This window comes from Gadus chalcogrammus, chromosome 9 (genome assembly GCF_026213295.1).
Source record: "Gadus chalcogrammus isolate NIFS_2021 chromosome 9, NIFS_Gcha_1.0, whole genome shotgun sequence".
Lineage (NCBI taxonomy): Eukaryota > Metazoa > Chordata > Actinopteri > Gadiformes > Gadidae > Gadus > Gadus chalcogrammus.
In genome coordinates this window covers 10,286,935-10,309,552 of record NC_079420.1, presented here as the reverse complement: position 1 = coordinate 10,309,552, position 22,618 = coordinate 10,286,935, and the positions used below count along the sequence as shown (strand labels likewise).

The 22,618-nt window shown below is 50.2% G+C and overlaps 1 protein-coding gene across 1 annotated transcript in view; it reads left to right on the top strand.

The window, feature by feature from the left end:
- Positions 1-4,546: 4,546 nt before the first annotated feature.
- brsk2a (BR serine/threonine kinase 2a) overlaps positions 4,547-22,618 on the top strand; it is a 150,322-nt gene continuing 132,250 nt past the window's right edge. Inside the window, exon 1 of the mRNA XM_056598777.1 lies at positions 4,547-4,781. Within this exon, the coding sequence (XP_056454752.1) occupies positions 4,688-4,781 (94 nt within the window). The 5' untranslated portion in view covers positions 4,547-4,687. The remainder of the gene's footprint in view (positions 4,782-22,618) is intronic.

Sequence of the window (22,618 nt, the reverse complement as noted above, 5' to 3'; positions counted from 1 at the left end):
CACACACACACACACACACACACACACACACACACACACACACACACATTCTTACAAACAGCATACATATGAAGCAAGGGGTGATGGGAGGACAAGAGGGAGGAGGGGGAGGAGATGGGAGGAGAGGAGGAGATGGGGTGAGGTGATGGAAGGAGAAGGGGGAGGAGAGGGGCGACAAGGGAGAGCCGAGGGAGAGGAGAGGATGAGAATGGACGAGGTGATGGGAGGAGAAGGGGGCGGAAAGGGGTTTGAAGGGGGGAGGCCAGGGGGAGGAGAGGGGGAGGTTGATGGCGCACACACACAGAAGGTGGAGCGGGGGGAGAGAGAGAGAGAGAGAGAGAGAGAGAGAGAGAGAGAGAGAGAGAGAGAGAGAGAGAGAGAGAGAGAGAGAGAGAGAGAGAGAGAGAGAGAGAGAGAGAGAGAGAGAGAGAGAGAGAGAGAGAGAGAGGGAGGTGGGTCTGGAGGTGGAGTGGGCCGGCTGGTCTGAGCGCTGCAGGTCTAAGAGCTGCTGCAGCTAGCTGCACTATTAGCTCTGTAAGTGGTCGGATCTTTCCTGCCCTGAGTCAGCTGACCAGCGCGTTCTGGGCGTTAAGCTCAGCCCGGTTTGATCCGGAGGAACGGATCCATATGTTTTCAGACGGAGGCTGATATGGCTTCGATCGAAAACAAACCGCTCCTGTTTTCCTCTCCTGTCAACACAAATGAAGGTCTTAATGCTCGATGATAGAAGAGCAGACTGTGTATGTGTGTGTGTGTGTGAATGAGTGTGTGAGTGAGTGAGTGAGTGAGTGAGTGAGTATGTGTGAGTGAGTGAGTGAGTGAGTGAGTGAGTGAGTGAGTGAGTGAGTGAGTGAGTGAGTGAGTGAGTGAGTGTGTGTGTGTGTGTGTGTGTGTGTGTGTGTGTGTGTGTGTGTGTGTGTGTGTGTGTGTGTGTGTGTGTGTGTGTGTGTGTGTGTGTGTGTGTGTGTGTGTGTGTGTGTGTGATGAGCGATGCGGTGTGTTTGTTAAACTCTTCCTGGAAGCCTTACTAAAAAAAAGGGTGTAAGTAAATGTTTAAAACGGCAGGTGGTCAGAAGAGCTTTGCGTCTACGTGTGTGTGTTTGTGTGTGTGTGTGTGTGTGTGTGTGTGTGTGATGAGTACCGGGGCCTCAGCGTAATGTTCACCAGACGGGTCCTGCCCGTGTGTGTGTGATGAACTGGTGAGCATCAGGTTCATGAGACATCACTCCTCCTCCCCTGCCCGGCCCCGTCCAGCTCGTGGTCAGTCTCTCTCACCGTCTCTCTGTGGTCAACAACCACCCAACCATGCTGAATAGCACCGTGACAAACAGCCAAGGTCATGCTCTCTCTCTCTCTCTCTCTCTCTCTCTCTCTCTCTCTCTCTCTCCCTCTCCCTCTCCCTCTCTCTCTCTCTCTCTCCCGCTCTCTCTCTTCCTTTATCTTCCTCTCTCTCTCTCCTCTTTCTCGAGCCAGAACTCTGCATGCCAACAGGTGATGACGAGTCTTGCCGTGGACAGGTAGAGCTCCATCTTACCCCCACCTACTCTCTCTCACTCTCTCTCTCTCTCTCTCTCTCTCTCTCTCTCTCTCTCTCTCTCTCTCTCTCTCTCTCTCTCTCTCTCTCTCTCTCTCTCTCTCAGTAGTGTTGGAAACGTTTGCAGAGGGACTCTAAGTGTGCCCTGCCCGTCCGCGGAGGAGGAGCCTGTGATTAATCACCCCCCCCCCCCCCCCCGCCGAACCGCTGACTGCTCCCAGGAACCAAGCGAGCCAGACCCCCGTCAGCTGGTACAGCTCTTAGACATGGAGATGTGTGTGTGTGTGTGTGTGTGTGTGTGTGTGTGTGGGGGGGTGTGCGTGTGTGTGTGTGTGTCTCTGTCGAGGGGGGGGGGATGTTTTGGAAGTTTATTGTGTGTGTGTTTTTATCGTCAGTGTAACATTTTCACCTCTTTCCTAATGTGTTTGTGTGGGGGGGCATGTTTGTGTGTGTGTGTGTGTGTGTGTGTGTGTGTGTGTGTGTGTGTGTTCATCCATCTATAGACACACATTCACATCATTCCGTTCAGTGTGTGAGAGTGTGATTGAGATGGTCATTTGATCTGGTCTCACACACCTTTCGAGGTCTGGAGGAACCTGGACCCAAACAGAGTCTTCATAACGTTACCGGACTCTTCCACTTTCTACTCTCTATAAATCTATCTATCGATCTATGTATCATTCTATATATCCATCTATCCATCTCCCACTCTCCTTCTTTTTACTCTATCTCTGTCTCTATCTATATCTCTCTGTCCATCTATCTATGTATGTATCTAATTGCAGCATTTATGTCTGTCTTTCAGTGTATATTTTTGTTTGTATTTTCCTTGAGTAATTGGAGCAGTTCAGAGGGTACACATGAGTGCACTGACCCATACGGACTACTGCCGTGTACGTTAGGACTTAAATGTCTCCATTATCCAGCCAGTCTTTGATCATTCTGTGTTGCTCAGCCTCAGTCAACAAACAGACGAATGAGGCCCCCCTCTACCCCTCTGGTTCAGGGGGTCTGCCGAGTGCCAAGGCGGCCTGGTGGGCCACCAGAACCTTTACACAAGCGTGACGCGCAGTGCATGCACACTCAGCCTCCCCTGCACCCACCACGCGGGCAAAACGCAAATACTAATGACGTCATCCACAACAACAACAGCAGAACAGAAACTCGTTAGTTCCATTTCTGTCAGATGGCGATGGAGATAGAGGAGGGATTGGGGTCAGAGAGAGAGAGAGAGAGAGAGAGATAATGAGAGAGAAACAGATGAGGAGAGAGAGAGAGAGAGAGAGAGAGAGAGAGAGAGAGCGAGACAGAGAGACAGAGAGAGAGAGAGAGAGAGAGAGAGAGAACGCCGTCAAGATGATTAAAAACGGTGAGCTACAGATGTTTCTGGCACACTTCAAAGTGGAGAGGCTGCCATTATCACGGTGGCAGCAGCAGGTTCGATGCATTATTAAAATGGTGCCCACCTGGTACCTGAAACCTGGCATCACATCTCTGTTCTACTGCAGGCATGTGCTCTGTCACCTATCCACCTGGAACAAACCTGGAACATACCTAGAACATATCCAGCTCTATAGACCTGGAACATAACCGGCTCTATAGACCTGGAACATAACCGGCTTAATAGACCTGGAACATATCCAGCTCCATACCTGGAACATACTCAACTCTATAGACCTGGGACATAGCCAGCTCTATATAACCTGTACTGAAACATACCCAGCTCTATAGACCTGGAACATTCCCAGCTCTATAGACCTGGAACATAGCCAGCTCTATAGCACCTAATTAATCCCGATGAACGCACTGGGATGTAGGCTCATCATATTGGGTTAAACAATGAGCCCTCGGGAGTGATGGGTTTGTCGTGGAAAGGTCTCCTTTCACTTTAGTCCCCTGTCCGGTATGGTTAGATGTTTCTATTTTTACCAGTTGTGTCTTTGGCGATGAAGAGGGTAAGCAAAAATAATGAGATCAGCAGAAAGCTCATTCTTTGTCCATTAAATTATCAAAATGATGAGAAAGATGGCTCAAGATGAAGAACATTCGTTATTTTATCTGTTAACAGGTGACCGCAAACATTTCTGATAATGCTGAAACGTTAACCATTGTGTGCTTCATGCTTGTGTGGGTGTGTGTGTGTGTGTGTGGTGTTTCTTGTCCATTGTTTTGTGATTGCGTGTGTGTTTGTGTGCTTGTAGCGTGCGTGCGTTTGTGTGTCTGCTGGCGCGTGTGTGTGTGTGTGTGCCTGCACTGGCCTGGGTGCGTGCATGCGTGTATGCACTAGCATGTGTGTGTGCACTGCCGTGTTTGGGTGCGTGTGTGTGTGCGTGCATGTGATTGGACGAGTCCCTGGGCACCTGCTCTCTCTCTCTCTCTCTGAGAGTTAAAAGGACCAGAGGCCAGAACCACAGTCACAGGTCTCAGACCAGTGGTGTGTGAAATGGAAACTACCAGGAAAATACTGTTCTTATCACACACTCTCTCTCTCTCTCTCTCTCTCTCTCTCTCTCTCTCTCTCACACACACACACACACACACACACACACACACACACACACACACACACACACACACACACACACACACACACACACACACACACACACACACACGGCATGTCATGCTGATTAATAACTACGGCGAATACAAATTAAGGGAAAAGGTACCAAAATAAATAATCAGCAAAATAATACGTTTGAAAAAATCCCAGGTTTAAGTGTAAGAAATTGAGATTTAGTTGCTCCAGCAACAAGCTGGACATCTCCCCTGTTTGGCTACTTCTGCTGCCAATCATCCCTACGCCTCACTAGCGCCCCTAGCGGCGACCAGGGGGACCGCAGCCCATAGCAACAATGATATCTGGAGCCTGAGGCACTTGCGGTCGGTCTGCAGCAGAGAAAAAAACCGAGCAAAGAAGAGAGTGAGGGAGCCTTGCCTTCTCGAACAGCAAGCGAGGAGGGAGGGAGCGGGAGAGAGACAGGGGAGGGCGACAGCTCTGCACAACAGCAGCAGAGAGATCGGCAGAGAGACCGGAGAGGAGAGCAGGAGGTTTTGTGGAGTAACCAGGACGCTCAGCGGAGGACGGAGTGCGTTATTCTCGGGAATAACCGCCACTGCGCTGATCTCCAACTCCCTGATCCCCCGTCAGACATGTCCTCGTCTGGAAAAGACACCAGCGGCGCCCAGCACGCCAACTATGTGGGACCTTACCGCCTGGAGAAGACGCTGGGGAAAGGACAGACAGGTCAGTCTCCCCTCTCGCTGCCTGTCTATCCTCTTCCCTTTAATTGCATTATTATTTCCCTGAGCGTCGGTCTTGAGTGTCTGTCTGCCTGTCATCCATAACTAATCACATGATGTCAGACACCTGCTCTGTTCATGTTGACGGGAAAGTGGTTTCAGTGGCTGCGGGACAGGGGAGTTGATCCAACGGGGATTGATTGGACGAAAGGTGAACTGTGTGTGTGTGTGCGTGTGTTGGGGGGTGGGGGTAGGCGTGTGTGCGTGCGTGCGTGTGTGTCTGTGCTATAACAGCCCAATGTAGAACCCACATCGCTGACACCCCGGGGGGCGTGGGATCTGAACTTCTCCCCTCGCGTTTTCCCGTTGCGTCCCGCACCACCGGTGGATCGGCGCGGAGACGTTGGAGCAGCGCGGCGCTAATCCCGATTTGCCTGATACCTGATCTATTCTTAGTCCTCAAGTGGGCAGGCGTTACTCTGCACACCGACCGTCGCAACGCTCGCGTGAACCGGTTCCGCTTTGACGTAGATTACAGCGCGAGGAGTGACAGGAGGCCGAAGGGATGTGACCAGCAGGTGTTGTTGTGGGGTCACGACGGGGCATTGGAGTCTTTCGCTTTGAGCGGGGATGACACTGCGGTCCGTCGAAGTTGGACCATAATACGGCTTGTACTTTAAAACAAAAATAAACGTTTGTCATGGAGGACGCATATGACCATACAGGATGCTGTGTGTCTGTTGTGTGTGGACACGCACACGCTGTGCCCGTGGCCGTGATAAAAAGTCGAGCACTGCAACGCTTTACAAGAATCTGAAGCGTTGGCTCCCAAGGGAGACGGATCACAAAGTATCCCATCCTCTCTGTCTGGTACCATCCCTCCTCCTACTCTCCTCTCCCTTTCTCTCCTCCCCTCCTCAATGTGCTCTTTCCCTCCTTGCCTCCTCTCTCCTCACCTCCCTCCATCTGTTACCCTAAACGCCTGCGATGGGGCGTTTTGTTCCCGTCCAGCTGGACATGCTGTGTGTGTGTGTGTGTGTGTGTGTGTGTGTGTGTGTGTGTGTGTGTGTGTGTGTGTGTGTGTGTGTGTGTGTGTGTGTGTGTGTGTGTGTGTGTGTGTGTGTGTGTGTGTGTTGGGTTAGTCTCCGCTGATTGCTCCGGTCAAGGCGCCCCACCTGTCAGATCCACCATCAGGGGGTCTGTACCTTGGCTGAGCTGAGGCGTGTCAGAGAGTTTAGGGGCATTCCCCTGGCACAAGTCCCCTGTAGCACTGGGAGCTACGTCGCTACGTCTCTGTACACTACATGCATTGAATCGCAAGCTGAACATGCACCTCTCATACAACACTGCATCCGTTCTGCTGTCCTCTGTACAGGTTGAGTTGGCTGTTGGTTCTCGTACCGTGGTGACTAACCAGCGTCATCTCTCTCTCTCTCTCTCTCTCTGTGTCTCTCTCTGTGTGTGTGTGTTCCTAATAACTGTTTAGGGTGCTCAACGTTTCTTGTCCTCGTCTGGTGACACGTTGTCACGGTGATGCGCTGTGTGTGTGTGTGTGTGTGTGCATCTCCACGTGCTTTGTCGTGGTGACGTGTGTTGAGGAGCCAGTGAGTCCGCAGCCGCAGAAGGTCTCATTAGTCGGGCGAGGAGCTCTGACGCGTGGGGCGACCGTGGCTCCAACGCCTTGGTTCCCCTCCGCGGTCAGTCAGCGCTCGACACGAGTCGCCGTCAGAATGCTGTGTCTGGTACCCCTGTGTGGGCTTCATGTAGGTGTCTTGTCTTCATTGGTCCAGAGGTTCTTGTCTCCAGAGGTCCAGAGGTTCTTGTCTCCAGAGGTTCTTGTCTTCATTGGTCCAGAGGTTCTTGTCTCCAGAGGTTCTTGTCTCCAGAGGTTCTTGTCTCCAGAGGTCCAGAGGTTCTTGTCGCCAGAGGTTCTTGTCTTCATTGGTCCAGAGGTTCTTGTCTCCAGAGGTTCTTGTCTCCAGAGGTTCTTGTCTCCAGAGGTTCTTGTCTCCAGAAGTTCTTGTCTCCAGAGGTTCTTGTCTCCAGAGGTCCAGAGGTTCTTGTCTCCAGAGGTTCTTGTCTCCAGAGGTTCTTGTCTCCAGAGGTTCTTGTCTTCAGAGGTTCTTTTCACTCCTGGGTTTCTGATTTGTCAACCTGCAGGGGGCGGGGTCCCTGTCATGAGTGACCTTCGAGTCATCCAGTGGCTTGGGTCCACTCATGGCACCCCCTCGTCTGATTGGCTTTTGTCATTAGAGGTAGGGCGCGGAGGCCTCTGGTTGATCTCGCTCACACAGGAGAGCTGCTGCTGCTGCTGCTGGCTGTTCATGAAGTGATGAAGTGAGCTTTTGTCTTTAAACACACACAGGCTCGCACCTCCCCCAACCGCCCACCCCCTCCTGGGACATTAAGGCCCAGACACAGAGTCGCCAAAGGTCAGGGTTCGTTCTGCTAATTAATTTCTACGTCCTATAAATGTCACTATCCGCTGAGCCGCTACACAGCGGCGGTGTGAGCGGGTCTGCCTGTTTTTATGCCGCCGCCCGCCTGGCCTTTCAAGGTTGGAGTTGTAACTGACGTTGAGTTTGGGGATTCTGCCAACTGGGAGAATCCCTGAGGGACGCAGTATACCTGTAGTTGGTAGGGCACTGTACGGTGTCTATACTGTATACAGTACAGGGGGTTATATTTAGACGACAGCACGGCGGGCCAGTGGACATGTTGCCTGGTTACTCAGCAGACTCCAAAAAAAGATGGCTGACATTCTGCCAGTCAGCCAAAACACACTTCTACCGAAGGGTTCTTTACTTCAACTTGCACTACATTGTTGCTTTTAGTGCAGTGTGTGATACTGAGCCGGTCTGTGGACAGTCTTCCGACAGAAAATGATGGACACTAAAGGATTCTGACTCTGGACTGAGGAGAGTTTCCTGCTTCCTGTTCTGTGTGGAGGAAGCTACTTTACTTTACTGTGTGTGTGTGTGTGTGTGTGTGTGTGTGTGTGTGTGTGTGTGTGTGTGTGTGTGTGTGTGTGTGTGTGTGTGTGTGTGTGTGTGTGTGTGTGATTCAGCATGCAAACAATTGACCGCAAATGATGGTAGTTCGATTCTTTCTCACTCACTTGTTGCCCTCTAAATACAAATCAACACTTTTCCCAAACTTCACCTTTCAATGAACCGGCCACCCTCTACCAAGTCTACCAAAGACGTGACTTGGCCTTAAATAATGAGCAGCATGGCCCAGACATTAGCCCTCTGCTCTGCTGTGTCTGGAATCAAAGGTGTAAGCAGCACGAGCAGCCGGAACAGAGCAGTGAGTCAGCAGAACACAATAATGATCTCAACTCATCTCCACTGATTAAACATCCTTCACCAGCTCACACCTGCTCAGGGCAGGAGGAGGGGCTTAGGACACCACACACACACACACACACACACACACTTATACACACATACACGCACGCACGCACTCACACACGCACGCACACACACACTCTTGAATTATTTATTTGAAACCACCAAATTACATTTAGTACAGACAGGATTCAAATATTTCAGAGATAACAAGCTTTGATACTCAAGGATTCAAGACACACACCTACACACACACACACACACACCTACACACACCTACACACACACACACACACACACACACACACACACACACACACACACACACACACACACACACACACACACACACACACACACAGATATACACACCGACACGCAGCTAAGCGTCAACATTCCCTCACCCTCTTAACGTATTGACATGACTGGCGGTCTGAGGCATCAATACACAACTAAGACTAAACCGCTGTAACCCTTAATGTGGCGTTGATGGATGGCCCGGCCGCTGATGACGGGTGAGGTGACTGAGGGGGGGGGGTGTTGAAGGGAGTCAGTCTCGCCTTGCGGGAGGGATGGGGGGTGGGGGGGGCGAGGCTGCTGATGATGATGCATAGAGGAGGTGGAGACCCGGTCGATTCTATCAATGGAAAACCACTGTGTGTGTATGTGTGAGGGGGCTATATGTGTCTGTCTGTGTGCGTGAGTGTGTGTGTCTGGGTCTGTTATGGACAGACAGACATTGCATGCATGTTCGTAGTTGGGAAATATAATTTGTGTGCATATTGGAGAGGTGTGTGTGTCTCTGTGTCTGTGAGGTGGGGGCCATATATGTGTGTGTGTGGCTGTCAGTCACAGGTGTCTGTATATGATAGTAGCTGGTTGCTCAGCCAGGTGCCCTCTCTCCCAAGCAGCACACTGGATAACACGCTGGAGTCAGATGACACCCCAGCCAACGCTGCTCTGAATGTGACCTATTTTCAACGTTTGGCCCATTTTCCTTCACAGAGAGAGAGAGAGAGAGAGAGAGAGAGATGAATTATGATTAGACGATGATGGCTCTCATTCACCAGGACACGATGAATGTACGCTGAGATGATTTTGGGACAGAGCCAAGTAGCATCATGAACACGGCCTCATGATTCTACCTTTATTGATTTCCTCCCTACGGAAATACAACCACTGACCGGGGAACTGTGGACTGTGGTTATATCCTGGTTACTCTGTGTTTGTACTGTGGTTAATTTTGTGTTATAATGTGGTTATACTGTGTTTGTACTGTACTGGGATTATGTTCTGGTTATACTGGTGTTATAATGTGGTTATGCTGGTTGAACTAGACTGGAGTTATGTGGTGGTTAAACTGGTGTACTGGTGTTATACTGGTTGAACTCTACTGTGGTTATGCTGTAGTTGTACTGGGATTATACTGCGTCACGGTACACAAAGTACGTTTGTGCTCCTCCTCACACACTTATGCAAAACACAAACACACCCAAATACACAAACAAATACACAAACATACACACAAATACACAAACACTCCGAGCTTTACCGAACATTTAACAAGATTGACGTCAACAGTTTAACTGTCAGATTTACGCTTTCTCAAAAGTGTGTTTCTGAATCTACTGGGTTCTTTAATAAAACTTGCCATCCTAACTGTTTATGACACACACACGCACACAAGCCAACCCACGCAAGCACACACGCACGCACGCACATGCACGCAAATGCACACAGACACAGCAATATAAAAGTGAATGGTTATGACAGTTTGTCCGCCCCTCCTATCCATCTCTCTCTCTCTCTCTCTCTCTCTCTCTCTCTCTCTCTCTCTCTCTCTCTCTCTCTCTCTCTCTCTCTCTCTCTCTCTCTCTCTCTCTCTCTCTCTCTCTCTCTCTCTCTCTCTCTCTCATCCTCACAGGACGTGAACCAGGTAGTAAATCAAACAGGGCCTGGGTGGAGATCCATCGATCGGAGGGAATGCATGTAGCCAACGATTTCCGAAGATTAATGGGGGAGAAAAAGACATGGGAACCAAGGGGGAGGGGAGGGGAGAGGGAGCTAGAACAAGAGTGGGAGGGAGAGAGGGAGTGGGATAATAGTAGTGGGAGGGAGAGGAGGGAGAAGAGGGAGAGAAAGAGGAGAGGGAGATGGAGAGTGAGAATAGGAGTGGGAGGGAGAGTGAGAACAGGAACAGAGGGTTTATACACTGCAGCGTCACAATGTCCGCCCCCATTTTGGAAGCGTAGCATAGCAATGTTGGTTACGACGACGTAGTAATGTTGTTTTGGTCATCTTATTCAACGTTTATAAATGAATGATGTTGTTTGTTGTTATGGGGAGACTTTGTCGTGTTTGAAACTGCCAAATTGTTTTGTCACATAAGATCCAGTGGTGGTATATTAATATTTTTTAAGGATTCTACAGAACTACAAACTCTCCTGAATCCTCCTTGGAGTATCGCCTCAGAAACTTACATGCCCTGTTCAGTGTGTTTAGGGAGGCATTACAGCTTTGGAGCCTGACTGTGGCGGTTATAACGGGTGGTGTCTCGATCATGTCCTCATTAACCCCCCCCAGCCCCCTCATCATCATCTTCCTCACCCCCCCAACCCCACCTCTACACCCTCCATCCCCTCACCCCTCCAATCACCTCACCCTCCGTCACCTCACCCTCCATCATTAACCTCAATGGGGAAACAGGGACTTGTTGACGTGTGTGTGTGTGTGTGTGTCTGTATGTATGTGTGTCTACTTGTATCGGTGTGTGGGTGAAAGTGTGTGCAGCAACCACTGTCACTGTTTTCCACTTTACTGCTTCTAAGGCGAGGAGAATCTGTTCAGGATGCGACACACACACACACACACACTCACACACATAGACATACATACACTCAAACAATCACACGCACGCACGCACGCACGCACGCACGCACGCACGCACGCACGCACGCACGCACGCACGCACGCACGCACGCACGCACGCACGCACGCACGCACGCACGCACGCACGCACGCACGCACGCACGCACGCACGCACGCACGCACGCACGCACGCACGCACGCACGCACGCACGCACGCACGCACGCACGCACGCACGCACGCACGCACGCACGCACGCACGCACGCACGCACGCACGCACGCACGCACGCACGCACGCACGCACGCACGCACGCGCGCCGCCCATCCCAGGGTCCCGGACCCCCAGCCTTTGCCGCTGCCCAGCCCGGCTGGCCCCGTTATTCGGGACCATTTAGGATTTCACACCGGCGGGTCTCACAAGCGGAGCGGAGCGGCACACCGACACACCGACACAGACACACCGTTCCTCACTCCTCGCCGCCGCGCCCAAGTTTGCTCCATTTATGTCTGTGTGTGGCTGGTGGCGGCCAGAGGCTGTGTGTGTGTGTGTGTGTGTGTGTTTGGAGACACTAGGAGACATCTTAATAGCGAAGCTCACTTCGGGCTGCGGGGCCACTTCGTTGGCTCTGTCTCCGAGGGAAGAGGAGGAGGGGGAGGAGGAGGGTGAGGAGGAGGAGGAGGAGAGGATGGGAATGGGGAGGGGGAGGAGGAGGAGGGTGAGGAGTTGGAGGAGGATGAGGTGGAGGAGAGGATGGGAATGGGGAGGGGGAGGAGGAGGAGGGGGAGGAGTTGGAGGATGAGGAGGAGGAGGGTGAGGAGTTGGAGGAGGAGAGGATGGGAATGGGGAGGGGGAGGAGGAGGAGGAGGGTGAGGAGTTGGAGGAGGAGGAGGAGGAGAGGATGGGAATGGGGAGGAGGGGGAGGAGGAGGAGGAGGAGGAGGAGGAGGAGGGTGAGGAGTTGGAGGAGGGTTAGGAGCTCGAGGAGGAGGGTGAGGAGGAGGAGGAGGAGGAAGGGAGGGAGGGAGGGAGGAGAGGGTTGTGCTTTTTACGGAAGGGTTATTACTGGTCTGTTGTTCTCCTGGATTCTATTTATTCCTCTCTGTCCCTCTTTGTCTCTCATAGTTTTGTGCTCTCTCTCTCTCTCTCTCTCTCTCTCTCTCTCTCTCTCTCTCTTTCTCTCTGTCTCTCTCTGTCTCTGTCTCTCTCTCTCTCTCTCTCTCTGGTCTGGTGCTCTCGCTCTGAGATCCTGGAATGGAGTGGGTTCGAGAGACTATTTCCTATTGTTTATTTTTACAGATTAACATCCTGAGATTTCTTTGTTTCCATCTTCTGCCAAACTAATTTGTTTGGACGATTAACTTTTTGTTTGGACTAGCAAACTATCCTCAGTTGGCAACTTTAAGGCTATTTTTATCCACACAAACTGGAAATGTAAATGTGAACTATTATATAATTAAAGTGTCATCTTGGATACACGTTTTGGATGACAAATTGTTGCAGAAGAAGATGTTGTGTTTAGTTTTCAAACAAGCCCCACAACCTTTGCTGAGCCCGCTGTCTGGCCAGCACTGTGAGAACGATGGCTCGGTTGCCAAGGCTGGTTGTCATGGTTTCCCCTCCTCCTCACTGGTTCCCAGTCTGTGCTCACAAAGATAGAAGGAGAGCTCTCTCTCTCTCTGTCTGTCTGTCTGTCTGTCTGTCTGTCTGTCTGTCTGTCTGTCTGTCTGTCTTACTCTCAATTCAATTTAGTTCAAAAAGCTTTATTGGCATGAGAAACAAACATGTACATTGCCAAAGCAGGTGAACAATTAAGAGGTCACTCTCTCTCTCTCTCCCCCGCTAACTTCCCCTCTCTGTTTCCTCTCGCTCTCTCTCCCCACTCCCCCTCACCCCTCTCTCGCTAAGCGTCTGAAGTCTGAAGTCATGAGGATATTAGACGGACATAAATCCTCTATGTATGGGTGTGTTTGTTTGTGTGCTTCTTTCCGCTAGTGCTGAACTGTGCGGCCCCTACAGTACACACACAATCCACGCAGCAAGCGCTGCACCCACGGTGTGCGTCTGAGTTGAGTTTTGCTGCGTAAAGCCCTGGACACATACACACACATAAACACACACAGACACACACACATACAGACACACACACACAGACACACACGGCCGTGGATTAGAAAGGCCTCCCTCCTGCCGCTCTGTGCCAGGCTGCCTTGTGCTCCCAAGGTCTCTCTCTCTCTCTCTCTCTCTCTCTCTCTCTCTCTCTCTCTCTCTCTCTCTCTCTCTCTCTCTCGCTCTCGCTGGGCTGCCTATTTTAAATCTGCAGGATTAGCCCGTGTGGAGCTCAGGCGCTGGCCTCTGTCAGCACGCGGTGCAGAGACTCTCCTAAGACCGCTGGGGGCGGAGCCAACCAGGCCGGGTCAAAGGTCGTGGCCCCCGGAACTCATCACCAATGAAACGCTGGGTGGCTTGGTGACGGTACGACCGGAGAGCAGGTCGGTTAGCCACTTGAAACATGGCCTGTCGTCCTGTGTGTGTGCGTTCATGTGTGTTTGCATTCATGTGTGTGTGCGTGCTTCTGTTAGACTGCATTTGTGTATATGTGTGTATGTGTGTGTGAGTGTGCACGTGTGTGTGTGTGTGTGCATGTGTGCGAATGTCTGCATGCGTGTGTGTGTGTGTGTGTGTGTGTGTGTGTGTGTGTGTGTGTGTGTGTGTGTGTGTGTGTGTGTGTGTGTGTGTGTGTGTGTGTGTGTGTGTGTGTGTGTGTGTGTGTGTGTGTGTGGCAGAGACACCAGAGCCAGCGTCTGGGCCCGGTAACAAATGTCCCCTGCTGTGTTTTAAGAGGAGCCCAGACAAAGACGGAGAGAAGCCTGTAATTCAGACATTAAGGACGACAGGCCTTCTGCGGTGGTGCAGGTGGCGCAGGTGTTGCAGGTGGTGCAGGTGGTGGTGCAGGTGGAGGTGTGCTGAACACAGGTGCCTGGCTCTCAGGCCCGCTGGCCTCAGTGGGGATGCAGACTCGGTGCTCGTCTGAAATGAAGGCGATTCGGCACTTTATCCGTGGATCGGTTCCACTTTCAGAGTTTCTGCCCCGTCAAACGTTACAGCGTTTTAATGGATTAGGGTGGGGATCAGAGCATAGATCATGTGAGTCCTTTCCGTGTGCACGTGAGTGTGTGTGTTTTTTCTTTAAGTGTGTGTGTGTGTGTGTGTGTGTGTGTGTGTGTGTGTGTGTGTGTGTGTGTGTGTGTGTGTGTGTGTGAGTGTTTGCGTGTCTGTGCATTCATTCATGAGTGAGTGAGCATATGTGTGGTGGTGTGTGTGTGTGTGTGTGTTTGCCTGTGCGTGTGTTAGTTTTATGAATACTTGGCTAACTGGGATTACTCTGGACCACTTTACACTAAATCTCCGGCTTCGTAGCGTGTGCCGGTGGGTGAAAGTATCGTGGCGTAAATCTTTTAATACGACCCGAGTACTTCCCCTATTGACTTTTGTTTCATTTTTATTGGCTTACAGTCCACCAATCAACATCTATCAGGGGCAAAGCGCACGCGGCAGAGAACATAAATACGCGACAAATATACAACCGTGTGTTCATTTTCCCTGACCTTCCTTCAATTCAGTTCAATACAACTTTATTTGTATAGCCCTTAATCACAGGTACAGTCTCAAAGGATTTAACAGGCCCCAGCCCCCCGCCCCCCCCCCCCCCCCCCCCCCCCCCCACGACCCTCGCCCCCCAGAGGGCAAGAAAAAACTCCCTTAATTAACAAGGAAGAAATCTAGTGAGTGCAGAGCGGGGGATTCCTCCTTCAGGGAGGATCAAGAGTGCAATGGTTGCCATAATTGACATACATACATAAATACATACTGTACGTACATACATACAGGCAAAACTTTTAAATTGGTTAAATCGGTTTAAACCGATCCCTTCCTGGTTTGGTCGTCTCTTCGGGGTCTGGTGGATATAGTTCAGCGTTCGAGGATATTGTTAAGCGTTAGGCTAACATTACAGCTTCCCTTTTTATCGGTGGTTTGTTCCACTGATCGCTGACGGCTGTGTATTGTCTTCCATGGGAGCTCACTGTCTGCTGCGGTGTCATGTGTTACTCTGTTGTCATGGTCGTCGCAGTGTGCGTCATGTGTTTGTCGTGTTTGTTGCGGTGAGTGTGTTGTTTCATGTGTTGTGTTTGTTTGTTTTCGAGAGAGGGAGAGAGAGAACGAGAGAAAGAGAGTGAGAGAGTGAGGTGCGTTGAGTGAGAGTTTCAGCATCTCTCAGGGTCAACACCTCCATTATCATTCAAATCCTGGCTCACACACACACACACACACACACACACACACACACACACACACACACACACACACACACACACACACACACACACACACACACACACACACACACACACACACACACACACACACACACACACACACACACACACACAACCACACACACACACTGGAATGTGCATTGTGGAGGAATTCACCTTCATATGGGAATCCCAGCTTTCTCTTTTTCTCACTCACTCACTCTCTTTCTGTTTCTGTTTCTCTCTCTCTTTCTCTCTCCCTCTCCCTCTCCCTCTCCCTCTGACTGCACCAGTCCTTTGACGTCACCAGTAGGCTGAAGTGCAGCCACAGCAAGAAGGCTGCAGCTGTCAGTGTGAGAGATGGTGCTCTCTCTCCTCCTCCACCCCCCCCCCCCCCCCCCATTCCTCTTCACACACTCGTCCTCCTATACATCATCTAACACATGGTGCCCGTCCCAGGGCCTAACGCTGGGGATGGGAGCCCGGGTTTGACGCTGCGATGTTGACTGAACGCACAACACAACACAATGCACTTCACGGTGCAAACAGGGGGCTGCCTCGGATGGGGGGGTCGGAGAGGAGAGTCTGTAACCATGGCAACACAGAGAGATGTCTTTGCGTGCAGCGTGGTCACGAAGATGAATACTTACACTTTACACTTGACTACACCTCATTAGTTATTATTACCACTGTTTCAGTTTCTCTACTATTATTCCTTACTTTATTTCATTAAATTGTTATTATTATTATCATTATTATTATTATTATTATTGAGATCTATTGATGCTGCTACTTATTTTTACATATTTTTATTTTTACTTATCGTTATTTACTTTAACTTGTTTTGTTGCTGCTATTTGGCTGTTGAGGAACCAAGACTAAGGCTTTTACTCTCGTGTACTTGTATAATAAGATGTAATAAAATAAACTCTGAATGTGAATACATGGTCTTACAGTTATACTGCTCCTTTAAGTGGTCCCAAGAGGCCTTGGAGTGATGAGGAGAAACTGAAACAAGAACAAGGAACGAGAACAGTAAGTTATGAGGGTGATAATCTAAATGCCTGAACAGCTAGTTCTATTCACTTGAGAAACTGTTTTTGCATTGCCTATGCATGCAGAAAACTATAAAAACCAAAATAAATAATTATAAAAATAATATATACAAATGATAGAGAATGAACATTTGATCAACATATGAATGAAGGAACACCAAACAGTCAAATGGATAGATGATACTTTTCTACATGTAATATATCCATTCTATTGCTCGTCCATCCTCACTCCTCCCCAGCCCTGCTCTGGTGTGATGGAGTTCCTTTCCTCATGGTCTCTGTAGGTGGTGCTTCTCACTTCGTGTTGGTCGATGATACCTCAGTGTTCCGGTTTCTGCTCAACGCCTGGGTCAGCAGGAACACGGGGGAATCGATTCAATCCTCCACGCTGTCTTCACCAGCTAGACTCAGCTCGCTCTCGCACACGTCCGCTCATTCTTCCGCTCACCTCAGGCGGCATGCGGCTCAGGAGGTCGAGCGGGATGGCTGGTAATCGAAAGGTTGCTGGTTCGATCCCCGGCTCCTCCTTGAGTGTCAACTCGTCCCTGAGCAAGACGCCTCACCCTGACTGCTCCCGACAAGGTGGCTGTCGCCTTGTGTGGCTGACACCGCCGTCGGTGTGTGAATGTGTGTATGAATGTGTGAATGTTAGGCAATATTGTTAACACTTTGAGTGGCCACTGGTTAGAGATGCGAGGTATAAATGCAGACTGACCATACACACACACACACACACACACACACACACACACACACACACACACACACACACACACACACGCGCAGACGCGCTTATACAAGCTCCAGGTTCTGGGAGCTGAAGATCTCACTAAGCGGACTCCCAGACGAGTTCCTCCCCGAGCAGCAGGAGGAATCCCCTCCACCCCATCCTGTCTGAGACGGGATTCAGAGAGGCTGAAAAATGCATCTTTCTTAATGTGTTTTGCCAGAATGAGAATCCTGCGCGCATCTCGTAAATGATCCATAAATAAGGGGCTTTGGGCTCCTCTCTGTCGGTTATGGTGGCTCAAACATGCAGTCATTACTCTCTCATCGCTGCCGGCATCGAACTGCAACCTCCTACATTTACTCCATAATGAGGCTTTATGAAATATTCAGACCTTTACCTGAAGGAGTTTACAAACTCCTCTGTGTGTGTGTGTGTGTGTGTGTGTGTGTGTGTGTATGCTTGTGTGTCACACATGATTTGTGTTTTCATAAACATTTGTTATTCCTAGAATTACAGACGAACTGGAAGAACAATCCATCCTGGATTTAGCTCGTTAAATGTGATTGGCTGATGGGGTCGGGGGTTAAGGAAGGGCCCACAAGTCTATCTTTCTGTCTTCATTTCTTACCTTCGTATTTTTTCATCTTATTCTTTCTTAGCTTCTTTCTCGTGGTATTCATTTCCATTTTGCCATATTTTTCGTCCCTTCCTTACTATATTTTCAAGCTCTAGATTGAACCGTGTTGTCAGCATTCAAGTCGACAACAAAATGCAGTTGAGTATCCAACCAGCAGTTTAGCAGAAAAGCTAAATATTCTTTCCCTCTGTTCTTTTAAATACTTTCTGTACAATGTCTTCATTCTCTCTCACTCTCTCTTTTCCTCTCTCTCTGTTTGGCCTACCGCTACTAAATCAGCCAGGGCCTTTAATTAAAACACCAATGCTGACACACACACACACACACACACACACACACACACACACACACACACACACACACACACACACACACACACACACACACACACACACACACACACACACATGCATGTATCACCATGCACCATGCATATATCACCAGTTAAAGCAGGGCAGTGAGTGACGGGGTGAACTTTAAAGAACACCAAGTGATTACTGAAGGATGCATCCTTAAATCTCCCTCTTCACTGTCCTGGACAGGTAGTGAATATAGCCCCCCCCCCCCCCGCCCCCCGCCCCCCCCCCTCCCTCAGACCTGTTTAATGAAGAGCTGGCGCTCGCTGCAGTACACTGGAGCACTTTATAGATGTCACGTATGACTCGTGTGAGGAGCCAGAGGTGGGCCCCTCCCCCTGCTCCCCGAGGCCAGGTCTGTGTGCTCAGACTACAGAGAGGTTCATTAGGCGAGTCCCCTGCCTCGTATCAGGGCCTCTGCTGGTTCAGATACACCTCCTCCCCATATGTGTCACATAGTGTGCATGTGTGTGTCTCTGTCTGATTGTGTGTTTGTGTGTATGGCTGTGTGTATGCATGTTTGTGTGGGTGTGTGTGTGTGTGTGGGTGGGTTTAGATGTGTGCATGTATGTAGGTGTGTGTGTGTGTGTGTGTGTGTGGGTTTAGCTGTGTGTATGTATGTAGGTTTGTATGCGTGCGTGTCCGTGTGTTTCTGTGTGTTTTTGTGTGTTTTTGTGTGTGGGTGCGTGTTTGCATGTGTTTGTGTGCGTGTGTGTGTGGTGTGTGCGTGAGAGGCAGGTGGAGGGGTGGCAGACCTCCGTGTCTCCCCTAGATGTGGAGTTGCTATGCATGGCAGGACTCTGGCTCGTCTCCCAGTGGGACGGAAGATCACAGTCTGATGGCGAAGGACCACAGGCTGCAGAACTCCTCAAGCAGGTCCTTGGAGAGTTGTGTCCTACACAGGCGTCCCTGTTTCACATGTTGCAGAACAATAATAGTCGCGTTAGTGTGGTTTGGGTGCTGGATTCTCAATCGACAGATTTAATCCTGTCTCTTTGAATTTGAGCACCAGCGGTCCTACTGGACTGAGTCCGAACTTCTTGGGTGGGACGGCACAAAGCCGAGGCAGGAAACCAGAACTGAAAGGGGTGGAGCTACGCTTTGTTTCCTGCTCGGTTATGGAGAGATTTTACCGAAGTAAAACTTGCGTGAGTGGATGGTTCTTTCAGAATAGGATTATATAATAATTTAATAATTATTTAAGTATAGTGTATTCCTACAGTGGCCGGTCGACCCAATTGTGATTTGAAACTATTACAGACACTTTTTACAATGAAGTACGAGCTTCCATTTTGTGACCTGGATTGTGTTCAGTCGCAGCGCTTGCTTTCTGTACCGTCACCATTTTTGGCTTGGGGGGAGAAGGACGCCAGTTTCATCATGCAAATCCCCCGAGAAACCGCAAACCCTCGCAAACACGCGGACGAGCAAAGTACAGACCCTGCTTTAGGGTGAGGGGGAGTTGTATCACATGGATGGGTGAACCCCTTTGAGACGGGAACTATGATGAAGGGATATGCTAATACAATTGGCTGCCAAACCTTTGTAACCTGTAGACATGTTGGTTATCTAACCCCTACCTGATGGTTAACACACTGTAAGCAGGGTCAAAGTGTATGTTTAATGACTCTAAAGTCACTAAAGGGTAAATAGTGATGCAGTAATAACATGTGTCTATAATATGAGCACATACGCCTGTTCAAAGTAAGGGTGTGTGTATCTGTGCAGGTGTGTGTACGTGTGCGGGCGGGTCACGGGTGCACCGGTGCCGGTGTGTGTGCATGTGTGCAGTTGTGTATGCATGTGCACTTTTGTGGCCGTGTGCATGTGTGCGGGCGGTTGCGGGCGAGTGCAGGGGTGCTGGAACTCCATCCAGATCCAGCAGCAGAGGTCGTTTCTCTCCCTGAGCACGACGTCGTCTCTGCCTGCAACAATTCATTCCGTGCACATCTCACTCACCCTCGCACACAGACACGCACACGTATGTAAGTGCACGTATGTAAGTGCACGTACAGGGGGGAGCACGGCGGTGGATTACTGGCTGTTCAGCGGTTTGATGAAGTGGTTGATTCCGGGTCAGTGGTGGGACTGATTACTAATGATGACATGATTAGAAGTCATGCAGAGAACACGTATATGTATGTATATATATATACATATTTGTATATACATGTGTGTGTGCGTGTGGCGATCCCAGTGGGAGCATTCTTTGTACGTTGAAGGGTTCTGTGGTTGAACTTTGTGAAACTGAACGTTATTTACATGGTGAACGTGACCCTGCTGAGCACCTGTACACATGACGCCGTGGGCGGGGCTCTGTTGGCCAGGCTCTCTGTGGGCGTGGGGATGTGGGCGAGGCTAGGTGCACAATTTCCCGGGTGTAGGAGGGGCTGGGGGCGTGGTCTGACCCTGTCTTGGGTGTAGGAGGGGCTGGGGGCGTGGTCTGACCCTGTCTTGGGTGTAGGCTGGGGGCGTGGTCTGACCCTGTCTTGGGTGTAGGAGGGGCTGGGGGCGTGGTCTGACCCTGTCCCGGGTGTAGGAGGGGCTGGGGGGCGTGGCCTAGTTGAAGAGAAGGAATGTGCGGGCTTCATTAAATATGCATCATTTTATTTAACTTTCAGTGAGTGTCTTAATCACTTACTAAGCCGCAGACCCCGCCTTCACCACGTGGCACGTTGAATACGGCCGGGATATACTCCTTCATCCACTTCAGCGATTACTAATTAGGATGAGTTATGGGAGTGTTAACGATCCTAATAATAAAGCCGGTCTATATACACATTCAAAAGCAGTCAATCACTGGTTCATTATTGGACTCTAAGGAAGCCAGCGGGCTTCCAGGAACTACCCCTTGTGTCTGTGAACACCACCTGGCACCTCTCTTCTACACCCCCCTCCTCTCAGACTGTCTGTCTGTCCTCTCCATTCAGCCGGTCTGTCTGTCCTCTCCTCTCAGACTGTCTGTCTGTCCTCTCCATTCAGCCGGTCTGTCTTCTACACATCGTCTCTCCTCTCAGCTGTTTGTGTCTGTCTGTTTGTCTATCCTCTCCCCTCAGCCTGTCTGCTTATCTCTCCTCTCAGCTGTCTGTCTGTCTGTCTGTCCTCTCCCCTCAGCCTGTCTGTCTGTCCTCTCCTCTCCTCTCCACCTCGCCCTCTGTGTTTCCTCCCTTCCATCCTCCGTTCTCTACTTGTCCACTTTCCCGAGCAACCGGACCTATCTCTGATCCCTTCTTCTGAAACCTCCCCTATTCCTCTCTCTCATCTCTCATCTCTGTTCCTCACACACACACACACACACACACACACACACACACACACACACACACACACACACACACACACACACACACACACACACACACACACACACACACACAGGCACCCCACATTTAACCTCACCCCCACCCCCGTCTCTACCTCCTGTGTTTTTGAATATCTTAATTCCCACGTCCTTGTCCCCTATATATATATATTTTTCCCCTGACTTTGCAGCCTTATTTTTATGCAGTGCACTTGAGGACTAACAGATCTATTGTGAGAGCAAACCACATCCACCAGCACCAACTCCACCACTACCTCCTCCTCCACAACCTTCACCAGCACCTCCTCCTCCTCCACTACCACCTCCTCACCTCCCCCCCTCCACCACCAGGACCACCACCTCTCTGTGAATTCCTCTTTCTTCTATATTGTATTTCAACATGATGTGTTTCAACATGTATGATGTGTAGCCCGCTCTCTCTCCCTCTCTCTCCCTCTCTCTGTTTGTCTCTTCTCTCTTTCTCTGTCTCTGTCTCTCGTCTTTGTCACTCTGTGTGTCTTTCTCTGTGACTCTCTGTGTGTTTCTCTCTGTCTCGCTATGCATTTCTCTCTCTCTCTCTCTCTCTCTCTCTCTCTCTCTCCCTCTCTTGAAAAAAAAAGAGAGTACGAGAGGTAAGTACAGAAGAGAGAGAGGACCTAACTTTGGTTTGTTCTCTCTGTCTCACCAGTGACCAGTGCATTTGTGTGTGTATAGAGAGAGAGAGAGAGAGGATTAAATCAGCACTGTGAGATTACTGAGCGGTCTACATGAGCTCTGCTAGAATGCAGGGTGATTAGACACACACACACACACACACACACACACACACACACACACACACACACACACACACACACACACACACACACACACACACACACACACACACACACAGAAACAATTCAATGGATTAGGGCTCGCTGGTGAGGCAGGGCCAGGGGGAGGCAGATGGCTGTGCCGTGTATTGTTATGTAACCATTAACCACCAACCTCTCCTAGTACACACACACACGCACCGAAGAACACACACACACACACCGAAGAACACACACACACACACGCGCACACGCACACGCACGTACATGTGCTACACACACACATAAACATGCTATATACACATACACATGCTACACACATGCTACACGCACACACACATGCAACACACACACATGCTACACACACACACATGCTGTAGGCGTTCTGCTCATCGATACAATGGGGTTGGAACCCAT